Source organism: Dendropsophus ebraccatus, chromosome 13 (assembly GCF_027789765.1).
Source record: "Dendropsophus ebraccatus isolate aDenEbr1 chromosome 13, aDenEbr1.pat, whole genome shotgun sequence".
Taxonomy (NCBI): domain Eukaryota; kingdom Metazoa; phylum Chordata; class Amphibia; order Anura; family Hylidae; genus Dendropsophus; species Dendropsophus ebraccatus.
Genome location: NC_091466.1, coordinates 8,639,820 through 8,659,057, shown reverse-complemented (window position 1 = coordinate 8,659,057; position 19,238 = coordinate 8,639,820). Strand labels below are relative to the sequence as shown.

Below are 19,238 nucleotides of genomic sequence, written 5' to 3'. Positions count from 1 at the left end.
TGTCACTTTGGGAAAGGGTTTGGGAAGCTGGCTGGACCTTGACTGTATGTTAGTCACCCCCATCTGTTCTCGTTTCCTCTCCCTTAGTCTCCGGTCAATGGTTATGGCTAGTGTCATGTAAGCACTAAGGGAGTCAGGGGTGGGGTGACTAACCATGACATCTTTTATGGGGTCAGAGAGACCCTGTCGAAACAAGGTCTTCAAGGTAGAATCCTGCCATCCAGTCAGGGTGCACCACTGGCGGAATTCGGAGCAGTATTCTTCTGCGGTGCGACGTCCCTGCTGGATGGTCAAAAGATGGGATTCTGCCACGGCGACCCGGTTTGGATCATCATATATCTGGCCCAAGGAGGAAAAGAATGTTTCCACAGAATTCCACTCCGGAGCCCCAGGAGCAAGGGCCAAGGCCCAATCCTGGGGCGGACCTTGAAGGAGGGAAATAACAAGAGCAACCCTTTCGGCGTTTGAGATGAAAGGGTTAAAATGGAAATACAGATAGCATGACTCCCTGAAAGTCCGAAATTTGTCTGTATTTCCATCAAACCGGTCAGGTAGTACCATTTTGGTCTTATGTTGTACTACCTGAACCGGTGCTGTCACAGGGGTCTGTGTCACAGGAGACGTAGACGTAGCCTGAGACAGATTGTCCACCCGGCTGGACAACTGAGCCACTAAACCGGCTACGCCCTTGAGCTGGGTGGTCAACTCATCAAGGCGGTCGGCGACTGTAGTATCAGTACTCATGCCGAACCGCCGGGAGTGACTTAGGTAATGGCCTGCGATAATGTCAGGTAGGGGGTCTGGGAAAACAAGACGAGTGCAGCCCTAGAACTGGCACCCACCCCAGCTGGCCCTACCTGCTTGCCGCGACAGCTCTAAACAGCTGCGGACAACTGGGCGGCGTTCCCTAACCTGGCAAAGTGCATACACGAAAAACAGAGACAAGACTAACAAACAAGCAAGGGAAAGTCAGAGGTCCGAGTCGGTAACAGCCAGTCAGTATAGGTACAAAATCGTGATCCAAAGAATAGTCGAGGTCCAAGCCAAAAGGTCAGGTATCGGAAGTACAAAGTCAGAGTAATGCTAGGTCAAGATACACAGGAGGAACCAGGTTCTATCGCAGGCAAGAAATGAGAGCACAGGTCTGATATTTATTCAGCCTGGAGTCCCAGCCCCAGACTTGATTGGGGCTGAAGCTCCAGGTCCTGCCAGATACAGAAAGCTAACTGGTAAGTCAGCTGTCAATCAATAATCAGTGCACACACCCAACACCTATGCTGAACAGCCAGGGGAGTGAAACCTTGGCCTCTTCTATAACAAAGAACAGCAGAGCTGAGTATGTGAAAAACATGTGAAGCATTATGGCTGAAAAAGCCGAGCCGAGCGCACGACCCGAGTCCTAACACATGAGCATGCTGATTGAGCATGATAGAGAATTGTTGGGCAGTGTGTTAGGGCCACGGCGGCGTCCCGTGCTCCGGACCGCCTCTGCATCCTCTCTCCCGCATCTGCAGCAGCCGGTGTCCATAGGCAGGGACCCGGCGCTGCTGTTGCTTCGGCCCCGGGGGGCGCCTTACCTCACCGCGCTCCTGTCCGTCGCTGTGCCGGCCCCGCCTCCTAGATTTAAAGGGGCACTGCGCTCCTAATTGGCCTGTATGTCAATCACTCCCCTATAAGTTCCAGCCCTGCCCCCTTCCAGGTGTTGGAGAATCTACATGCTTTCCATAGCGTTTGGCCCAGCTCCCTGTTGTTCCTGATTCCTGTCCGCTACCTGGTCCCTAGTCCTTGTTCCTGATTCCTGTCCGCTACCTGGTCCCTAGTCCTTGTTCCTGATTCCTGTCCGCTACCTGGTCCCTAGTCCTTGTTCCTGGTTCCTGCTCCTCTGTTACACTATTGCTCCTGTGTTCAGCCTGTCACCTGCGGTTACGCCTACAGACCTCTGCCAGCACCATCTCCTGCCTACTGCTCCTGCCACGCCTCGCCTGCCGTCACTAGCAACCAAGCCAGGGGTAGCGACCTGGGGGTCGCCTGCCGCAGCAAGTCCATCCCGCCTTGCGGCGGGCTCTGGTGAAAACCAGCGGCCCCTTAGACTCCGCTCCCTGGTGAGGTTAGTGCCATCGCTAGTGACGGTCCAGTGGATCCACTACTCCAGGCGTTACATTAGGCTCTAACCATGGATCCCGGCGAGGTGTCTGATATCCGTGAAGTAGCCCGAGTGGTCGCCCTACAGGCTCAACAGATCCAGCAACAGTCACAGCTGATCCAACAACTGACTGCAGCCGTACAGCAGCATACCACAGCTCAGCAGTCATCACCTCCTGCAGCCTCTTCAAAACTACGACTGGCTCTCCCAAGTAAATATGGAGGTGACCGTTTTCTCTTGAAGTCGATGCATCTACTGTGGGCGCAGGAGCAATCCTCTCGCAAAGGGACACATCAGGCAAGACCAGAACCTGCGGGTTCTTTTCTAAGACTTTCTCCCCTGCCGAGAGGAACTATACGATTGGAGACCGTGAACTCCTGGCTATTAAGTTGGCACTGGAGGAGTGGCGTCATCTCCTAGAGGGGGCTAGACATCCCGTTAACATCTACACGGACCACAAGAACCTCCTCTACCTCCAATCGGCTCAACGCCTCAATCCCCGGCAGGCCAGGTGGTCCCTCTTCTTTTCTCAGTTCAACTTTACCATTCATTTCCGTCCAGCCGAGAAGAATATAAAGGCCGATGCATTATCCCGAGCATCCGATGTCATGGGGCAAGAGGAATCCCCTCGTCACATAATACCTCCCGATCGCCTAGTACCAGTTGCCACTTCTACTCTGCAGAGACTACCTCCCGGTAAGACTTATGTGCGCCCTGCACTTCGAAAACGCATCTTGAAGTGGTGTCATTCCTCTTTGGTGGCCGGGCATTCAGGAGCTCAAAAGACCGGGCTATTGATCTCCCGTCACTACTGGCGGCCCAATCTCCTTCATGATGTCAAGGACTTTGTGGCTTCCTGCGCAGTCTGTGCCAGGAATAAGTCACCCCGTCAAAGACCTGCCGGCCTACTTTTGCCCTTGCCAGTCCCGGACCGTCCCTGGCACCACATAGGGATGGATTTCATCACGGACCTACCTCCATCCACGGGCAATACAGTCATTTGGGTGGTGACTGATCGCTTCTCTAAAATGGCTCACTTCGTGGCCCTTCCTGGACTACCCTCTGCTCCTCGTCTGGCTCAGTTGTTCTTCCGACACATCTTCCGCCTGCATGGACTTCCTCTTCACATTGTGTCCGACCGAGGCTCTCAATTTGTCTCCAAGTTTTGGCGTGCCCTCTGCTCGCAGCTCCAAGTAAAGCTGGACTTCTCATCTGCCTATCATCCCCAGACCAACGGGCAAGTGGAGAGAGTCAATCAGATCTTGGGTAACTACCTACGTCATTTTGTTTCCAGCCGCCAAGACAACTGGTCCGATCTACTTCCATGGGCAGAGTTTTCTTATAACCATCTGGACTCGAGTTCCACAGGCAAGTCTCCTTTCTATGTGGTCTACGGGCATCACCCTCGTCCTCCTCTGCCTCTCTCTCCATCATCTGAGGTTCCTGCCGTGGAGGAATTGATCTCTGACCTGCAGTCGATCTGGGAACAGACTCGACAGTCCTTACTCAAAGCCTCTGAACGCATGAAGAACCAGGCTGATAAGAAGAGGAGACCTGCCACAAATTTTCTCCCAGGTGACAAAGTCTGGCTCTCGGCCAAGTATGTCCTTCTCAAGATTCCCAGCTACAAGTTGGGTCCTCGATTTCTTGGCCCTTTCTCAGTGGTAAAACGCATTAACCCAGTCACCTACAAACTCCGTCTAACCCCTACTATGCGAATCCCGAACTCCTTCCATGTCTCCCTCTTGAAGCCAGTGGTCCTCAACCGATTCTCCAGTAAAGCTTCGTCCTCCACTCCACAAGCCGTCTCTGACGACGTATACATTGTTGAAGACATCCTAGCGATGAAAACTGTCAGAGGAAGACGTTTCTTCCTAGTGGACTGGAGAGGTTTTGGTCCTGAGGAGAGATCCTGGGAACCCGAATCTAATATCCTGGATCGGGATCTCATCAAGGAATTCTTGCTGACCAGAAAGAGGGGGAGGCCAAAGGGGGGGGGGGGTACTGTTAGGGCCACAGCGCACCCTCTCTCCCGCATCTGCAGCAGCCGGCGTCCATAGGCAGGGACCCGGCGCTGCTGTTGCTTCGGCCCGAGGGGCACCTCACCTCACCGCGCTCCTGTCCGTCGCTGTGCCGGCCGGCGCGCGCGTCAATGTCAATCACTCCCCTATAAGTTCCAGCCCTGCCCCCTTCCAGGTGTTGGAGCCTTTACATGCTTTCCATAGCGTTTGGCCCAGCTCCCTGTTGTTCCTGATTCCTGTCCGCTACCTGGTCCCTAGTCCTTGTTCCTGATTCCTGTCAGCTACCTGGTCCCTAGTCCTTGTTCCTGATTCCTGTCCGCTACCTGGTCCCTAGTCCTCGTTCCTGGTTCCTGCTCCTCTGTTACACTATTGCTCTTGTGTTCTGCCTGACTCCTGCGGTTACGCCTACAGACCTCTGCCAGCACCATCTCCTGCCTACTGCTCCTGCCACGCCTCGCCTGCTGTCACTAGCAACCAAGCCAGGGGTAGCGACCTGGGGGTCGCCTGCCGCAGCAAGTCCATCCCGCCTTGCGGCGGGCTCTGGTGAAAACCAGCGGCCCCTTAGACTCCGCTCCCTGGTGAGGTTAGTGCCATCGCTAATGATGGTCCAGTGGATCCACTACTCCAGGCGTTACACAGTGTTAAGGATAAGATTAGTGTTCTAGAGACTAAATTGTCGAGCTTTGACACCACCACTTTGGTGACACCCTTTAAGGATAGATTGAAGGAAAATATGGATAAATATGAGAAAGAAGTCATGAAAGGAAAACAACATAAGTTTACACAAGATCATATGGACTTTGAGAAGAAGCACGCATTTCGTTGGAATCATAATGGCAATAGACGTACTAATGCCCCCTCTGGAGGGGTTGGTAATGGTGCATCTGGTTCCCAAAGTGATTTTTTTATCTTCAGAAGAGAGAGGGTCCGAAAGACCAGGACCCGAACGAGGAGAGGCTTACGTAAACCCACGAAAAAGACGATACCACAGACAGAGCTGCACGCCCCCAGAAGCCAGGAGGCGCCAGTGGGGTTAGAAAATGCTGACAATTTACAAATCATCAACCTCTCGAGCCATGAACTTAATGGTGTTGAGAGGTTAGTATTACAAAAAGGGTTAACCTTTTCTCCTGAACATCCGCTGGATAAATTCATTTTGTTGAAAGATGTTTATCTTTTTTGCAGGCAGATTGCATTTAAACTTTTATTTGGAAAACCACATCTGACAGAGGGCTTTACACCAATGGATAGACAGGCGGTGTTGGACTTAGTGTCACTACTGGAGGAGAACGAAGGGCCAACTGAAGGTAAGAGGGTATGCCCATACCAACCTTCTCAACTTACTGTATCATTCCCACTTACAAACCTTTTTCAATATAATGGCATCTGAGATCAAAAAGCTGCGGCCCCGTAATGGCAGGGGCGGTCTTGGCATTTCTGGGGCCACAAGCGAAGTTATGTCTGGGCCCCCCCCCCTCGACACGCGTTCCAAAACAATAGACCGATGTGTGTTGCCCCAGTAGTATATACCCCTTGTGCGCTACCGCCAGTAATATATACTCCTTGTGTGCTGCCCCCAATAGTATATACCCCTTGTTTCCTGCCCCCAGTAGTATATACCCCTTGTTTGCTTCCCCCAGTAGTATATAGACCCGTGTGTTCCCCCAGTTATATATAGCCCCCCGTGTGCTCCCCCAGAAGTATATAGACCTCCTGTGTGCTCCCCCAGTTGTTTATAGAACCCCTGTGTGCTGCCCTAAGTTGTATATACCCCCTGTGTGCTCCCCCACTGTATATAGGCCCCCTGTGTGCTCCCTCAGGGGTATTTAGCCCCCCCCCGTGTGCTCCCCCACTTGGATTTAGACCTCCTGTGTGCTCCCCCACTTGGATATAGACCCCTGTGTGCTCCCCCACTTAGATATAGACCCCTGTGTGCTCCTTCAGTAGTATATAAACCCCCTGTGTGGTTCCCCCAGTAGTATATAGACCCCATGTGTGCCACACCAGTATTATATAGACCCCTTGTGTGCTGCCCCAGTTATATATAGACCACCTGTGTGCCTCACAAGTAGTATATAGACCCCCTGTGTGCCCCACGAGTAGTATATAGACCCCTGTGTGCTCCCCCAGTAGTATATAGCCCCCCTGTGTGCTCTCCCACTTGGATATAGACCTCCTGTGTGCTCTCCAAGTTGTATATAGACCCCATTCTGCTGCCCCAAGTAGTATATAGACCCCCTGTGTGCTGCCCCCAGTAGTATATAGACCCCTCTGTGAAGCCCCAGTAGTCTATAGCCCCCTGTGTGCTCACCCAGTTATATAGCCCCCCTGTGTGCTCCCCCCATTTATATAGACCCCCGATGTGCGCTCGCCCAGTTAAACAGACCCCTGTGTGCTCCCCCTTCCATATAGTATATAACACAATAAAACAAACACTTGTACTCACCTGGATCCGGGTGTCTCCTCTTCTCTTCACTCTTGTGGCTGCAGGAAGGGTTTTCCCTGCGATCACAAGAGGCCGCACTCTCCTTGTCCTGGCACCGATGCTCCAGTGATGTCACTGGAGCGCCGGCACCACAAGGACAAAGCTGCCACATATGACCGCAGGGAAAACCCTTCCTGCGGCCACAAGAGTGACTGACAGGAAGGGAGCCAATGTCTCCCGCCCTGTCAGTGCTGCTGCATGTAACTCTGAGTGATTATTACGAGTGCTCATAGTTACAGTTCAGATGGCAGCAGCAAGCGGGGCAGCGGCCCTGTCCAGCGATCTTGAGCACAAGAGCAGGGCGTGGGGGCCCCCCTGGATGTTGGGGGCCCCAAGCGATCGCTTGGGGTGCTTGGTGCCAAAGACCGCCACTGCGTAATGGTAATAAAACAAACATTACCACCCAAGAAAGAATGGCCATCAAGTCTTTGAAATCTAATCCGGAGTTTGTCATAAAGGAGGCAGACAAAGGGGGGAACATAGTTATTTGGCCAATTGAAATGTACTTAGAGGAAGCACAGAGACAGTTGAGCAATAGAAGATTTTATCACCCTTTGCCCTGTGATCCCACAGAAAACTTTAAGAAGAAATTTGTTAACATCCTTGGCAATGCCAAAACATATGGCATAATTACTAAGAAGGAATATGATTTTATGTATGTTGAGAAACCGACTGTGGCTACCCTCTATCTTCTCCCAAAGGTGCACAAAGATGCCAGCAGACCGCCCGGACGCCCAATTGTGGCAGGAATTGGGAGCCTAACAGAAAAAGCTGTTCTATTGCATTCTATTGGACATCCATCTGCAACCATATGTTCTGGACTTACCATCATATTTACGCGATTCTTCCCATCTGATTAGTGAACTTCGAGATCTACAAATACCGGAGGATATTTGGATCGTCATTTGCGATGTGGAATCCCTATACTCAAACATAGCCCACGAAGACGGAGTTCGGGCTGTGACCACCTTTTTGGATACGGGACCATCAGAGAATGGTATGTTCAATTCATTTTTGATTGACCTACTCAGATTTGTTATACAGAATAATTATTTCATTTTTGACAGTACGTTTTACCGTCAAGTCTCTGGTACCGCGATGGGTGCACGTTGTGCGCCCGCCTATGCCAACCTCTTTTTAGGTTGGTGGGAGGCCGCACACGTGTACCCATCACGACATTTTCCTCATGTGGTCAGATGGTTCCGTTATATTGACGACATCGTCTTTTTCTGGCAGGGCTCTGAGGCGGATTGCAATAAGTTTTTGGAGGAACTAAACAGGAACAATCTGAACATCTTCCTTACATCAAACAAATCGCGGACAACTGGCGAGTTCTTGGATCTTACCCTAAAAAAGGAGGGATCCACAATCAACACTAGTTTACATCGAAAGGCTATGGCTACAAACAGCCTCCTCCACTACTCAAGCTTCCATCCTGCCTCTACACGGACAGCGGTCCCTACAGGCCAATTTCTCAGACTACGACGGATCTGCACCGATTTTTTAGACTTCAAGATGGCTTCGGCAGACCTTACAAAGAGACTAAGGACTCGGGGTTATCCGAAGAGAGTGGTGTCCAAAGCCTACCAACGGGCTTTGAGGAGCGATAGGACGGAACTGTTACAAACTAAAACCAAAGTGGATCCATCAATCATCAGACTGGTTACTACCTACAATGAGAACTGGAATGAGGTAAGACAATTGCTAACTAAAAACTGGGGCATTTTAATGAGCGATAACAGGATTGCACAATTTATTTCGCATAAACCTACTATTACCGCACGCAGGGCCCCGAACTTGAGGAACCAGTTGGTGAGAAGCCATTTTGAAAAAAACGGGTAGAAGGCCCCAGAAAATTGTGGGCACCTATCCCTGCGGTGAATGTAATGTATGCCCCTTTATGATTTCTAGGAATGAGTTTGCTAACCCATCGGATGGACAGAGAAAGAATCTGCGGGAGTATGCTAACTGCAAATCCTACAATGTAGTATATCTATTGCTGTGCTCCTGCCCGATGGCTTATGTAGGACAGACCACTCAATCCCTGAAGAAACGGCTACAAAAACATCTATCTACAATCTCGTTGGCCAGGCGTGATAAGACAAATGGTAAGACCCTTACTTCAGTGGCTGAACATTTTCTCATGAAACACAACTGCAGTACAAGAGATCTAAGAGTTGCTGTTTTGGGTAGGATCCATGGCAATGTTCGTGGAGGTGACATTGTCCCTCCTCTGCTCAGAATGGAGTCTCGATACATTTACGAACTGGACACTCTAACACCAAACGGCTTGAATGAGGAGTTGTTATTCTCAGGGTTCTACAAAAGATGATTTGATGCTATATTCCAACCTTTGTAGTTTAACCTGGTAGGTAGTATTCTCTTTTTATATTATAGAGTGCCAACTATGTGTGGGTCCTCTTCATGGCATGAGTGTTGTGGGGAGGCACTAGGATGGGGTTCACGTGTGTTAGGGTGGGGAGGAGGGTCTAGGGATGGGGTGTGTGTGTGCATATGTGTGTGCCGGGGGGGGGGGGACATGTAGTAGTGGGTTGTCCTCTTGGGGGACCTTACGAGGCACATGGACAATTATTGGGTCATCCTCTGTGAGGATTTCATAGGGCACATGGGTCACTGCTTCACACTTTTCACTTACTTTGCAGTTTTTTCACAATCATGTAGGTTGGGGTCACGCACTGGGCCCCCATGTTGGTCTCTTTTTAACGATAACATATCCTGCTAGTTACATACATAGTATATCCTGCAAGATATACATATAGTGCCAGGTTTTTCCAATCCTGGACTAACCTTAGCCGCCTCCAGGTAACACTTTAGGGTCATAGTTATCGACTTATCTTTTGAGGTTAGCAACACCCACCTATACTGTCTCTTCGTTTTCATCATGTTAATAACCCCTACTCCCCCCCCCTTTTTTATCTTTCCTTGAAGGTTAGTTACATCCATACGTGTCGCCTTATGCGTCTGATCCCTACTACCCTTGTATACGAATCACAGGAGGATACCTCTGCGAGGATGCGTGAAAATCAAAGTCAAGCCAGAAGGGAAAGGAAAAAGAGAAACTATCTGGATAACAGATAAAATAACATCTAATCCTTGGTCGGAGAAGATACAGACTAGATTTTAACAAATGTTTGGACAGTATTTGGATTGTGGTTGGACTGTATGGGATCTTCCCATCCTGGTCACGGTACATTCGCACCTTATTGACCGACATATCGGTTCCTAATTTATTTATTTTTTTCATTTATATGTGTATGCATGTGTGTATGTGTGTATATATGTAGATACATACATATATATATATATATATATATATATGCATATTGTGTGTATGTGCATATGTATATATGAATTTTTTTTTTTTTTTTTTTTACTCACTATTGTTCATACACGTGCAGGAGAATATATTATTTTCATATCTCTTAACCTTGCGTTGCACTTAAATACTTGGGTCACATATTATACTTGATTTACTTTCCCCTGATATTTATGTGCCGATCACAATTGTCAGGTATGGTTTCCAGGATAGGAGCCAAGTTCACACTTATTTTGTTTTCACTAGGGCATATCTTTATGGGCATTTAGGTTTAGCACTCTGAACACTCTCTTTACATGGCATGGAGGAGTGGTTGTCCTCAGACATATGCATACCCCGAGCGCTTCTGCTCTGTTTTTGCATATTCAGTCTTCCATGTCTTGGTTCACTTTTACTACATTTGTATACTACTTCACCTTATATGTTGGATAAGTAATAGGTCCCCATTGTCCAGGACATTTGTCCATGATGATTCTTGCCATTTTTCACCGTGTTATACGCATTGAGGTTCCATATCATAGTAATAGACCACATCCTAAAGTGTTGATGCGGTATTATAGCTACACAACGCACTCTATCACATCATATGTGGCATTGTAGTGACATGCCACATGGGATGCTCTAGCAATAAATTGCACTTGACTACATCAGATGTAACATCATTACATTATGCGGCATCGATTGGCACCATATGTGATATTGCAGTATTTCGGCTACGCTATATGTGACCCAGTAATCCGCCACATCTGATTACGCCATGCGTGACATAGTGACCCAGTAGTTCGCCGCATCTAATCATGCGGTGTGTCGATATAGTTACCCAGTAATTCTTCGCATTTAATTATGTTGTGTGTGTGTGTGTGATATAGCGAGTCAGTAATCCTCCGTATCTCATTATGCCAGGGGACTATACATTGAATTATGATCAGTACTATAGCAACATAACAATATGACGTAGCTAATCATTCTGGACGGGGGATGATCCGTAATCTTGTCTCCGCCCTATATATGTTTCTATTGAATATGAACGGCGTCACGATCTTATTTGTTTCTTATTTAGATATACTTTACTATTACGCCGCTGCGCATGAACCAGATTGTTTATTAATATCGCCGATGATACTTTATATACAGATATTCATCATAGCTATTGCGCATGCGTTAGATCATTTATATATACTGCCGACGTCAGTCAGCAACTGTCTACCTATTCACTCTTTGAATATACTATTTGTATTATCCGCACTATTTGAATGATACTGATGGCCATTTCATGTTGGCCTGTATAAGTATATCACCTCTAGCGGCATTGATGGCCATAACGTATCTTGGTCTGTACTGAGAGGTTTGCTTCACACACATATGGACAGTTATCAGTTTACAGCTCGATTACGATTCAGGGTCCCTATATAGTGTCACACTGACTGAGATCGGCAGTCATTGTACTGCTGTCTGGGTGAGATTCCTCTCTATATACATATATGGTATTTGCCATACTCTTGTAGTCTGGTTACTTTTACCTTCAGTGACAATGTCTTCCAAAGTTAATGCATATGCGTGACTGCTCCAAAATGGCGTCGGCTTCTCTATACATGTGTAGGGGTTGCCATATTCTTGTAGTCTGGTTACTTTTACCTCTAGTGACTGTGTCCTTCAATGCTACCAAACATGGGTGACTGCTCCAAGATGGCGCCGACCTCTCTATACATGTATGGTGACTGCCATATTCATGTCTGGTTACCCTTTACCTCTAGTGACAATGTCTTCCAATGCTACTGCACATGCGTGACTACTCCAAAATGGCGTCGGCTTCTCTATACATTTGTAGGGGTGGTCATATTCTTGTAGTCTGGTTACTTTTACCTCTAGTGAAAATGTCTTTCAATGCTACTAAACATGTGTGGCTACTCCAAGATGGCGCCGACTTCTCTATATATGTATAGTGACTGCCATATTCATGTCTGGTTACCTTTACCTCTAGTGACAATGTCTTCCAATGCTACTAGACATGTGTGACTACTCCAAGATGGCGCCGACTTCTCTATATATGTATAGTGACTGCCATATTCATGTCTGGTTACCTTTACCTCTAGTGACAATGTCTTCCAATGCTACTGCACATGCGTGACTACTCCAAAATGGTGCCGGCTTCTCAGTCGCTTTTAGGGCGGGTTCACACTATGGAATTCTCGCGGACAATGTCCCGCACGGGCACGCGCTTTTCCGCCGGCTCCATAGACACCATTCTATGGGCCTGCGTATTCCGCGATCCGCTGAAAGAAGCGTCATGTACTTCTTTCAGCATATAGCGGAATACGCCGGCCCATAGAATGGTGTCTATGGGGCCGGCGGAAAGGCGCCAAGATGTGCGGGCAGACAGCTGATGGAATTCCGCGGACATTGTCCGCGAGAATTCCTTAGTGTGAACCCGCCCTTATACTCATATATGCGGCTGCCATATTCTTGAAGCCCATACACTTCTGCCTCTAGTGGCAGCTTCTTGATGCTACTGCAGATGTGCAGCTCTTCCGATATGGCGCCGGACATGTTTGAGATGTTTGATTCTCCTGCACATGGTTTGATATATATTTTTTTCATCAAATCTGTAATTGCTTTCACATGTTGTATAGGTATATATACTATGCCCCTCACTCTACTGCCCACATCCCTGAGGAAGCCGCTAGACGGCGGAACGCGTGGGGTGATTCCTTATCCCATCTGACTCTCATTCTGTTGGACTGCATATGGTGATCTTTTCCAATTTCCTTTTTTTTCCCCTATGCTCCATTATTTGTGGTTATATTTTGTTTTACCGGGTCTCTGTCTAGGTAGAGATGTTGGATTTTTGTTATTGTACATACAGTCCAGAGTCAGAGTGGTAGATTAGTCCCGGCTGGAACACCAGCAGGACTTATGGTGACATTTTAGTGTTTATAATGTAGAGCAGGATTTGGGGTGTTGTCTCCCTCATTTTACTACTCCTGTACATTCATATATTTATGTGGTACTTTGTATCTATGTCAGTGTTATAATAAAGATTTTTGTGATGTGCTAACATTTTTTGTGCATATGCTTTTTTTCTTTTGAGAGGATGATGTACTACTTCTATGCATTGGTTTAGCACTCCATGATTAATAGTGGTGCCCACTAGCTTCATATATATAAGAGTTGTACCATGTGGGGTCACCAGCTCTTTACTATAACATAATCTCCTAAAACATCACAAGATGCATATACTCTTTGTCTATGTGTGGATTCCCCGTCATTATTACAACTGTATGCCCATAGGGGGCACAAATATGGCATTATTGTTATTATTATCTTTTTTTTAAGGACACAATAGGGGAGTTATTAATATGTGCAAGTACTATTACACTGTGAGACACATAGGGTAGCAGGGGACCCCCCAACAGACCCCCACTACAGTCAATGGGATTTTTCGGGATCTGTCAGAATCCATTGCTGTTCATTGTAAAACCAACAGTTCAGCTCCATTTTACAGCCGCAAATGGAATTTGTGATGGAGCCCTGGAATGGAATCTATGATGGAGCCATGAATGGAATCTATGATGGAGCCAGAGATGAGCGAACCGGGTTCGGGTTAGAGTCGATCCGAACCCCAACGTTTGGCATTTGATTAGCTGTGGCTGCTGAACTTGGATAAAGCTGTAAAGTTGTCTGGAAAACATGGATACAGCCAATGACTATATCCATGTTTTCTACATAGCCTTAGGGCTTTATCCAAGTTCAGCAGCCACCGCTAATCAAATGCCGAAAGTTCAGCTTCGGATGGACTCGAGCCCGAACCCGGTTCGCTCATCTCTAGATGGAGTCCCTGAATGAAATCTGTGATGAATCCCTGGAATGGAATCTACAGTCATGGCCAAAAGTTTTGAGAATGATACAAATATAAATTTTTACAAAATCTACTGCTTCAGTTTTTAAAATGGCAATTTGCATATACTCCAGAATGTTATACAGAGTGATCAGCTTATCAGCAAGTACTTGCAAAGTCAATATTTGCCTAGAAAATGAACTTAGATTATCTCCCAAAACACATTTCAACATCATTGCAGCCCTGCCTTAAAAGGATCAGCTAACATCGTTTCAGTGATTGCTCCATTAACACAGGTGTGGGTGTTGATGAGGACAGGGCTGGAGATCAATCTGTCATGATTAAGTAAGATTGACACCACTGGACACTTTAAAAGAAGGCTGGTGCTTGGCATCATTGTTTCTCTTCTGTTAACCATGGTAATCTCAAAAGAAACACGTGCAGTCATCATTGCACTGCACAAAAATGGCCTAACAGGGAAGAGTATCGCAGCTAGAAAGATTGCACCTCAGTCAACAATCTATTGCATCATCAAGAACATCAAGGAGAGAGGTTCCATTGCTGCCAAAAAGGCTCCAGGACGCCCAAGAAAGACCAGCAAGCGCCAGGACCATCTCTTAAAAGTGTTTCAGCTGCGGGATGGGGCTACCAGCAGTGCAGAGCTTGCTCAGGAATGGCAGCAGTCAGGTGTGAGGGCATCTGCACTGTGCACTGTGAGGCGGAGACTCTTGGAGCAAGGACTGGTCTCAAGGAGGGAAGCAAAGAAGCCACTTCTCTCCAGAAAAAACATCAGGGACAGACTGATATTCTGCAAAAGGTCCAGGGAGTGGACTGCTGAGGATTGGGGGAAAGTCATTGTCTCTGATGAATCCCCTTTCCGATTGTTTGGGACATCTGGAAAACAGCTTATTCGGAGAAGACGAGGTGAGTGCTACCCCCAGTCTTGTCTCATTCCAACTGTAAAGCATCCTGAAACCATTCATGTGTGGGGTTGCTTCTCAGCCAAGGGAATCGGCTCTCTCACAGTCTTGCCTAAAAACACAGCCATGAATAAAGAATGGGACCAGAATGTCCTCCAAGAGCAACTTCTCCCAACCGTCCAAGAGTAGTTTGGCCACCAACAATGCCTTTTCCAGCATGATGGAGCACCTTGCCATAAAGCAAAGGTGATAACTAAATGGCTCAGGGAACAAAACATAGAGATTTTGGGTCCATGGCCTGGAAACTCCCCAGATCTTAATCCCATTGAGAACTTGTGGTCAATCATCAAGAGACGGGTGGACAAACAAAAACCGACAAATTCTGACAAAATGCAAGCATTGATTGTGCAAGAATGGACGGCTATCAGTCAGGATTTGGTCCAGAAGTTGATGAGAGCAGCCGGGGAGAATTGCAGAGGTCCTGAAGAAGAAGGCGAAACACTGCAAATATTGACTTGCTGCAGTAACTTATTCTAACTGTCAGTATAAGCTTTTGTTAGGCCTTATTCACACGTTCTGTAATTTACGGATCCGTATTTCCATATCCGAGTTAGTGCACATTGAAGTCTATTGGGCTATTCACACGATTAGTAGCAGAAATGGATGAAAATCAATCCGTAAAAAAAAAGGACATGTCCTAGAGCGGACCCGGTGCGGACCCAGATTTTTTCACGGATGCTCTCATTGACATCAATTGTCTACGGATTGTTTGCGGATTGCAACATGTTTGGCATCCGTATTTCCGTAGAAAAATATGGATAACTCATGCTCCTATTTGCACAGCAGTATATAGAAGTGCTGGGATCTATAGTTCTCCGGATCTCTGTTGCTGAACACCGTATGCCGATTGTAGCAGAATCCTATCGTGTGACGATTGTAGCAGAATCAGAGAGCTGGGATATGTAGTACTCCACAAGGTGAAGACCATACAGAAGGGTGCCTGCTCGGAACATTGCATAACTTTATATTGTGCCGAATTTAGCTGACAGGCCATTCATTCACTGCTCACAGTCTGTTAATTGATTCATTGATACTTTCCTAACCACATAGTAAACACCAATTTATTGAGCTAATTGGTAATGATGATTGGCAGCTGGGCTACAAAGGTACAAGTACCAATTACCTCAATAAATTGGGATGTTTACAATGTAGTTAGGAAAAGTATCAATGAATCAATTAAGAGCACTGAAGGCAGAACGGCACAGGAGGATCGCATAGGAGATCGCATCCTTACCGCAGGAGGGGGTCTGATGCCGCAGAGGGGGGGTCTGATGCCGCAGAGGGGGGGTCTGATGCCGCAGAGGGGGTCTGATGCCGCAGAGGGGGTCTGATGCCGCAGAGGGGGTCTGATGCTGCAGAGGGGGTCTGATGCTGCCACAGGAGGGGGTCTGATGCTGCAGAGGGGGTCTGATGCTGCCACAGGAGGGGGTCTGATGCTGCAGAGGGGGTCTGATGCTGCCACAGGAGGGGGTCTGATGCCACAGAGGGGGGTCTGATGCCGCAGAGGGGGGGTCTGATGCCGCAGAGGGGGGGTCTGATGCCGCAGAGGGGGTCTGATGCCGCAGAGGGGGTCTGATGCCGCAGAGGGGGTCTGATGCTGCAGAGGGGGTCTGATGCTGCCACAGGAGGGGGTCTGATGCTGCCGCAGGAGGGGGTCTGATGCCGCCGCAGGAGGGAGTCTGATGCCGCCGCAGGAGGGGGTCTGATGCCGCAGAGGGGGTCTAATGCCGCCACAGGAGGGGGTCTGATGCCGCCGCAGGAGGGGGTCTGATGCCGCAGAGGGGGTCTGATGCCGCCGCAGGAGGGGGTCTGATGCCGCAGAGGGGGTCTGATGCCGCCGAAGGAGGGGGTCTGATGCCGCAGAGGGGGTCTGATGCCGCAGGAAGGGGTCTGATGCCGCTGCAGGAGTGGCTCTGATGCCGCAGAGGGGGTCTGATGCCGCCGCAGGAGGGGGTCTGATGCCGCAGAGGGGGTCTGATGCCGCAGAGGGGGTCTGATGCCGCAGAGGGGGTCTGATGCCGCCGCAGGAGGGGGTCTAATGCCGCAGAGGGGGTCTGATGATGCCAATCCCGGCCGAGCACGGAAGCGTCCCCGGTTGCCATGGTGATCGCATGAGGGGTCTGATGATGCCTGTAAAGACCGAGCACAGAAGTGTCCTCCTGCGATCACCATGGCAACTGGGGACGCTTCCGTGCTCGGCGGTGATTGCAGGCATCATCAGACTTCCGTGCTTCCGGATGCAATACGGAAGCAATACGGATGTCCAACCCGTAATTTTTAGCGGGTGGTTTCCGGACCCGAAAAAATTACGGAACGTGTGCATAAGGCCTTACTCATATTATGATTGCAATTATATTTCTGTATGTGATAAAAACATCTGACAAACACACATAAAAACCAGAGGGCAGAGGATCATGTCAGAATATAAGATTTGTGTCATTCTTAAAACTTTTGGCCATGACTCTGTATGACCCCTGGAATGGAATCTGTGATGGAGCCCTGGAATGGAATCTGTGATGGAGCCCTGGAATGGAATCTGTGATGGAGCCCTGGAATGGAATCTGTGATGGAGCCCTGGAATGGAATCTGTGATGGAGCCCTGGAATGGAATCTATAATGGAGCCGTGGAATGGAATCTGTGATGGAGCCCTGGAATGGAATCTGTGATGGAGCCCTGGAATGGAATCTGTGATGGAGCCCTGGAATGGAATCTGTGATGGAGCCCTGGAATGGAATCTGTGATGGAGCCCTGGAATGGAATCTGTGATGGAGCCCTGGAATGGAATCTGTGATGGAGCCCTGGAATGGAATCTATAATGGAGCCGTGGAATGGAATCTGTGATGGAGCTCTAGAATGGAATCTATGATGGAGCCGTGGAATGGAATCTGTGATGGAGCTCTAGAATGGAATCTATGATGGAGCCCTGGAATGGAATCTATAATGGAGCCGTGGAATGGAATCTATGATGGAGCCCTGGAATGGAATCTATAATGGAGCCGTGGAATGGAATCTATGATGGAGCCCTGGAATGGAATCTATGATGGAGCCCTGGAATGGAGCTCTGATGCAAGAGTGAACAGTTCTTTCACTTCCCTTTACATCTAGATCACAGAGATCAATGTAAATTGTACAATGTTGCAGAATCATTTACACAGCAAAGTAATATAATTGTTAGAAGAAGGGAGAAAGAAGAAGCAGAATCCTTACCACCAGTCGTATCTGAACTGCTCATTCCTGACTCCTGGGAAGACAGTAAAAGTTCTGCAAGACAGAAAATAAATCTGAGAAACAGAAAAGAAAGCCCAGAAATTATTTAAAGGGGCAGTTCACAAAAAATTCGAATCTGAAGACCTGAAAGTAGACGTTAACTTGTGCCCGACGTGTTTCGACCTTTGTCGGGTGACCAGTCCTATGAGGATGACACAAGCCCCAGACCTTGTTACCTGAGTTGAGCAGAGTTAAGATTTCCTGGTGACACCTGCGTTGCGAGATAGATTACGTAGGCTTCTAGCAACTTTGCTCTATCCGGATCAGTTCCTCTTGTTATCAGGATACTGTATTGCACTTTTAGACTTGTTCTCGGCATGGGTAGGGGTTTCTCTGACTTGTCCTCTCCCTTGAGTAGCTTAACACTGCAAAGTGTGCTGTGTCAAAGTGCTGCTTTCAAGAAACTGGTGTCTGCGTCTCCCATGTGTGTCTGTTCTTCACGGGAACCTGACTAAGACTACGGACTAGTTCTGGAGTGGGGACCTGGCAAAGCCAGGGCCCAGCTGGACCACAGCAGGGACCAACTTGTTTTGTATCCTCTCTCTTCAACAACCAGACTAAGACTGACTAAGTGTGGGTGTATGCTTCCTCTCCCCATGTGACAACTTCCTACAGGTGGTGTAATATCCCCTGTGAGTGGTGGAGAAGAAAGCATAGAAAGAAAGAAGTTCAGGGATAGGTAGAGAAGAAGAGAAGGTCCTCATTGGTGTACAGATCACAATAAACAATAACCCATTGGTTTCTTGCAGCTGTGCAAAATATAACTACAGTTACATACAATAGTGACATCTTCTGGCAAAACTTAGGTACTACTTCATTACCACTGTTACTTGAAGTACAGACGTTTGTGAGGGGTATAACATACTAGTAACCCCTGTGGTGGGACACCACATATGTCCTGCAGGAAGTGGGGTATCTTCTCCAGTCTGACACAGTGCTCTCTGCTGCCACCTCTGTCCATGTCAGGAACTGTCCAGAGCAGTAGCAAATCCCCATAGAAAACCTCTCCATAGACTGGAAAGACTACACTACTTCCTGCAGGACATACAGCAGATGATAAGTACTGGAAGACTGGAGATTTCTTATTAGAAGTAAATTACAAATCTCTGGCACCAGCTCAAATTTTTTTTGTTGGTGAACAATCCCCTTAATCCCTTTAATACTTCTTT

General features: G+C 48.1%; 1 protein-coding gene across 4 annotated transcripts in view; it reads right to left on the bottom strand.

Annotated features, from left to right (window-relative positions):
• The window catches only part of LOC138771447 (NACHT, LRR and PYD domains-containing protein 3-like), a 58,992-nt gene that overhangs the window by 37,923 nt on the left and 1,831 nt on the right, over positions 1-19,238 (bottom strand). For 3 of the 4 annotated variants that reach the window (XM_069951145.1, XM_069951148.1, XM_069951146.1), the window contains one exon: positions 18,010-18,063. In XM_069951145.1, coding sequence (XP_069807246.1) covers positions 18,010-18,034 — 25 coding nt within the window. In that variant the 5' untranslated portion in view covers positions 18,035-18,063. Of the gene's footprint in view, positions 1-18,009; positions 18,064-19,238 lie in introns of those variants that run through there. The other variant, XM_069951147.1, reaches the window with a different exon arrangement.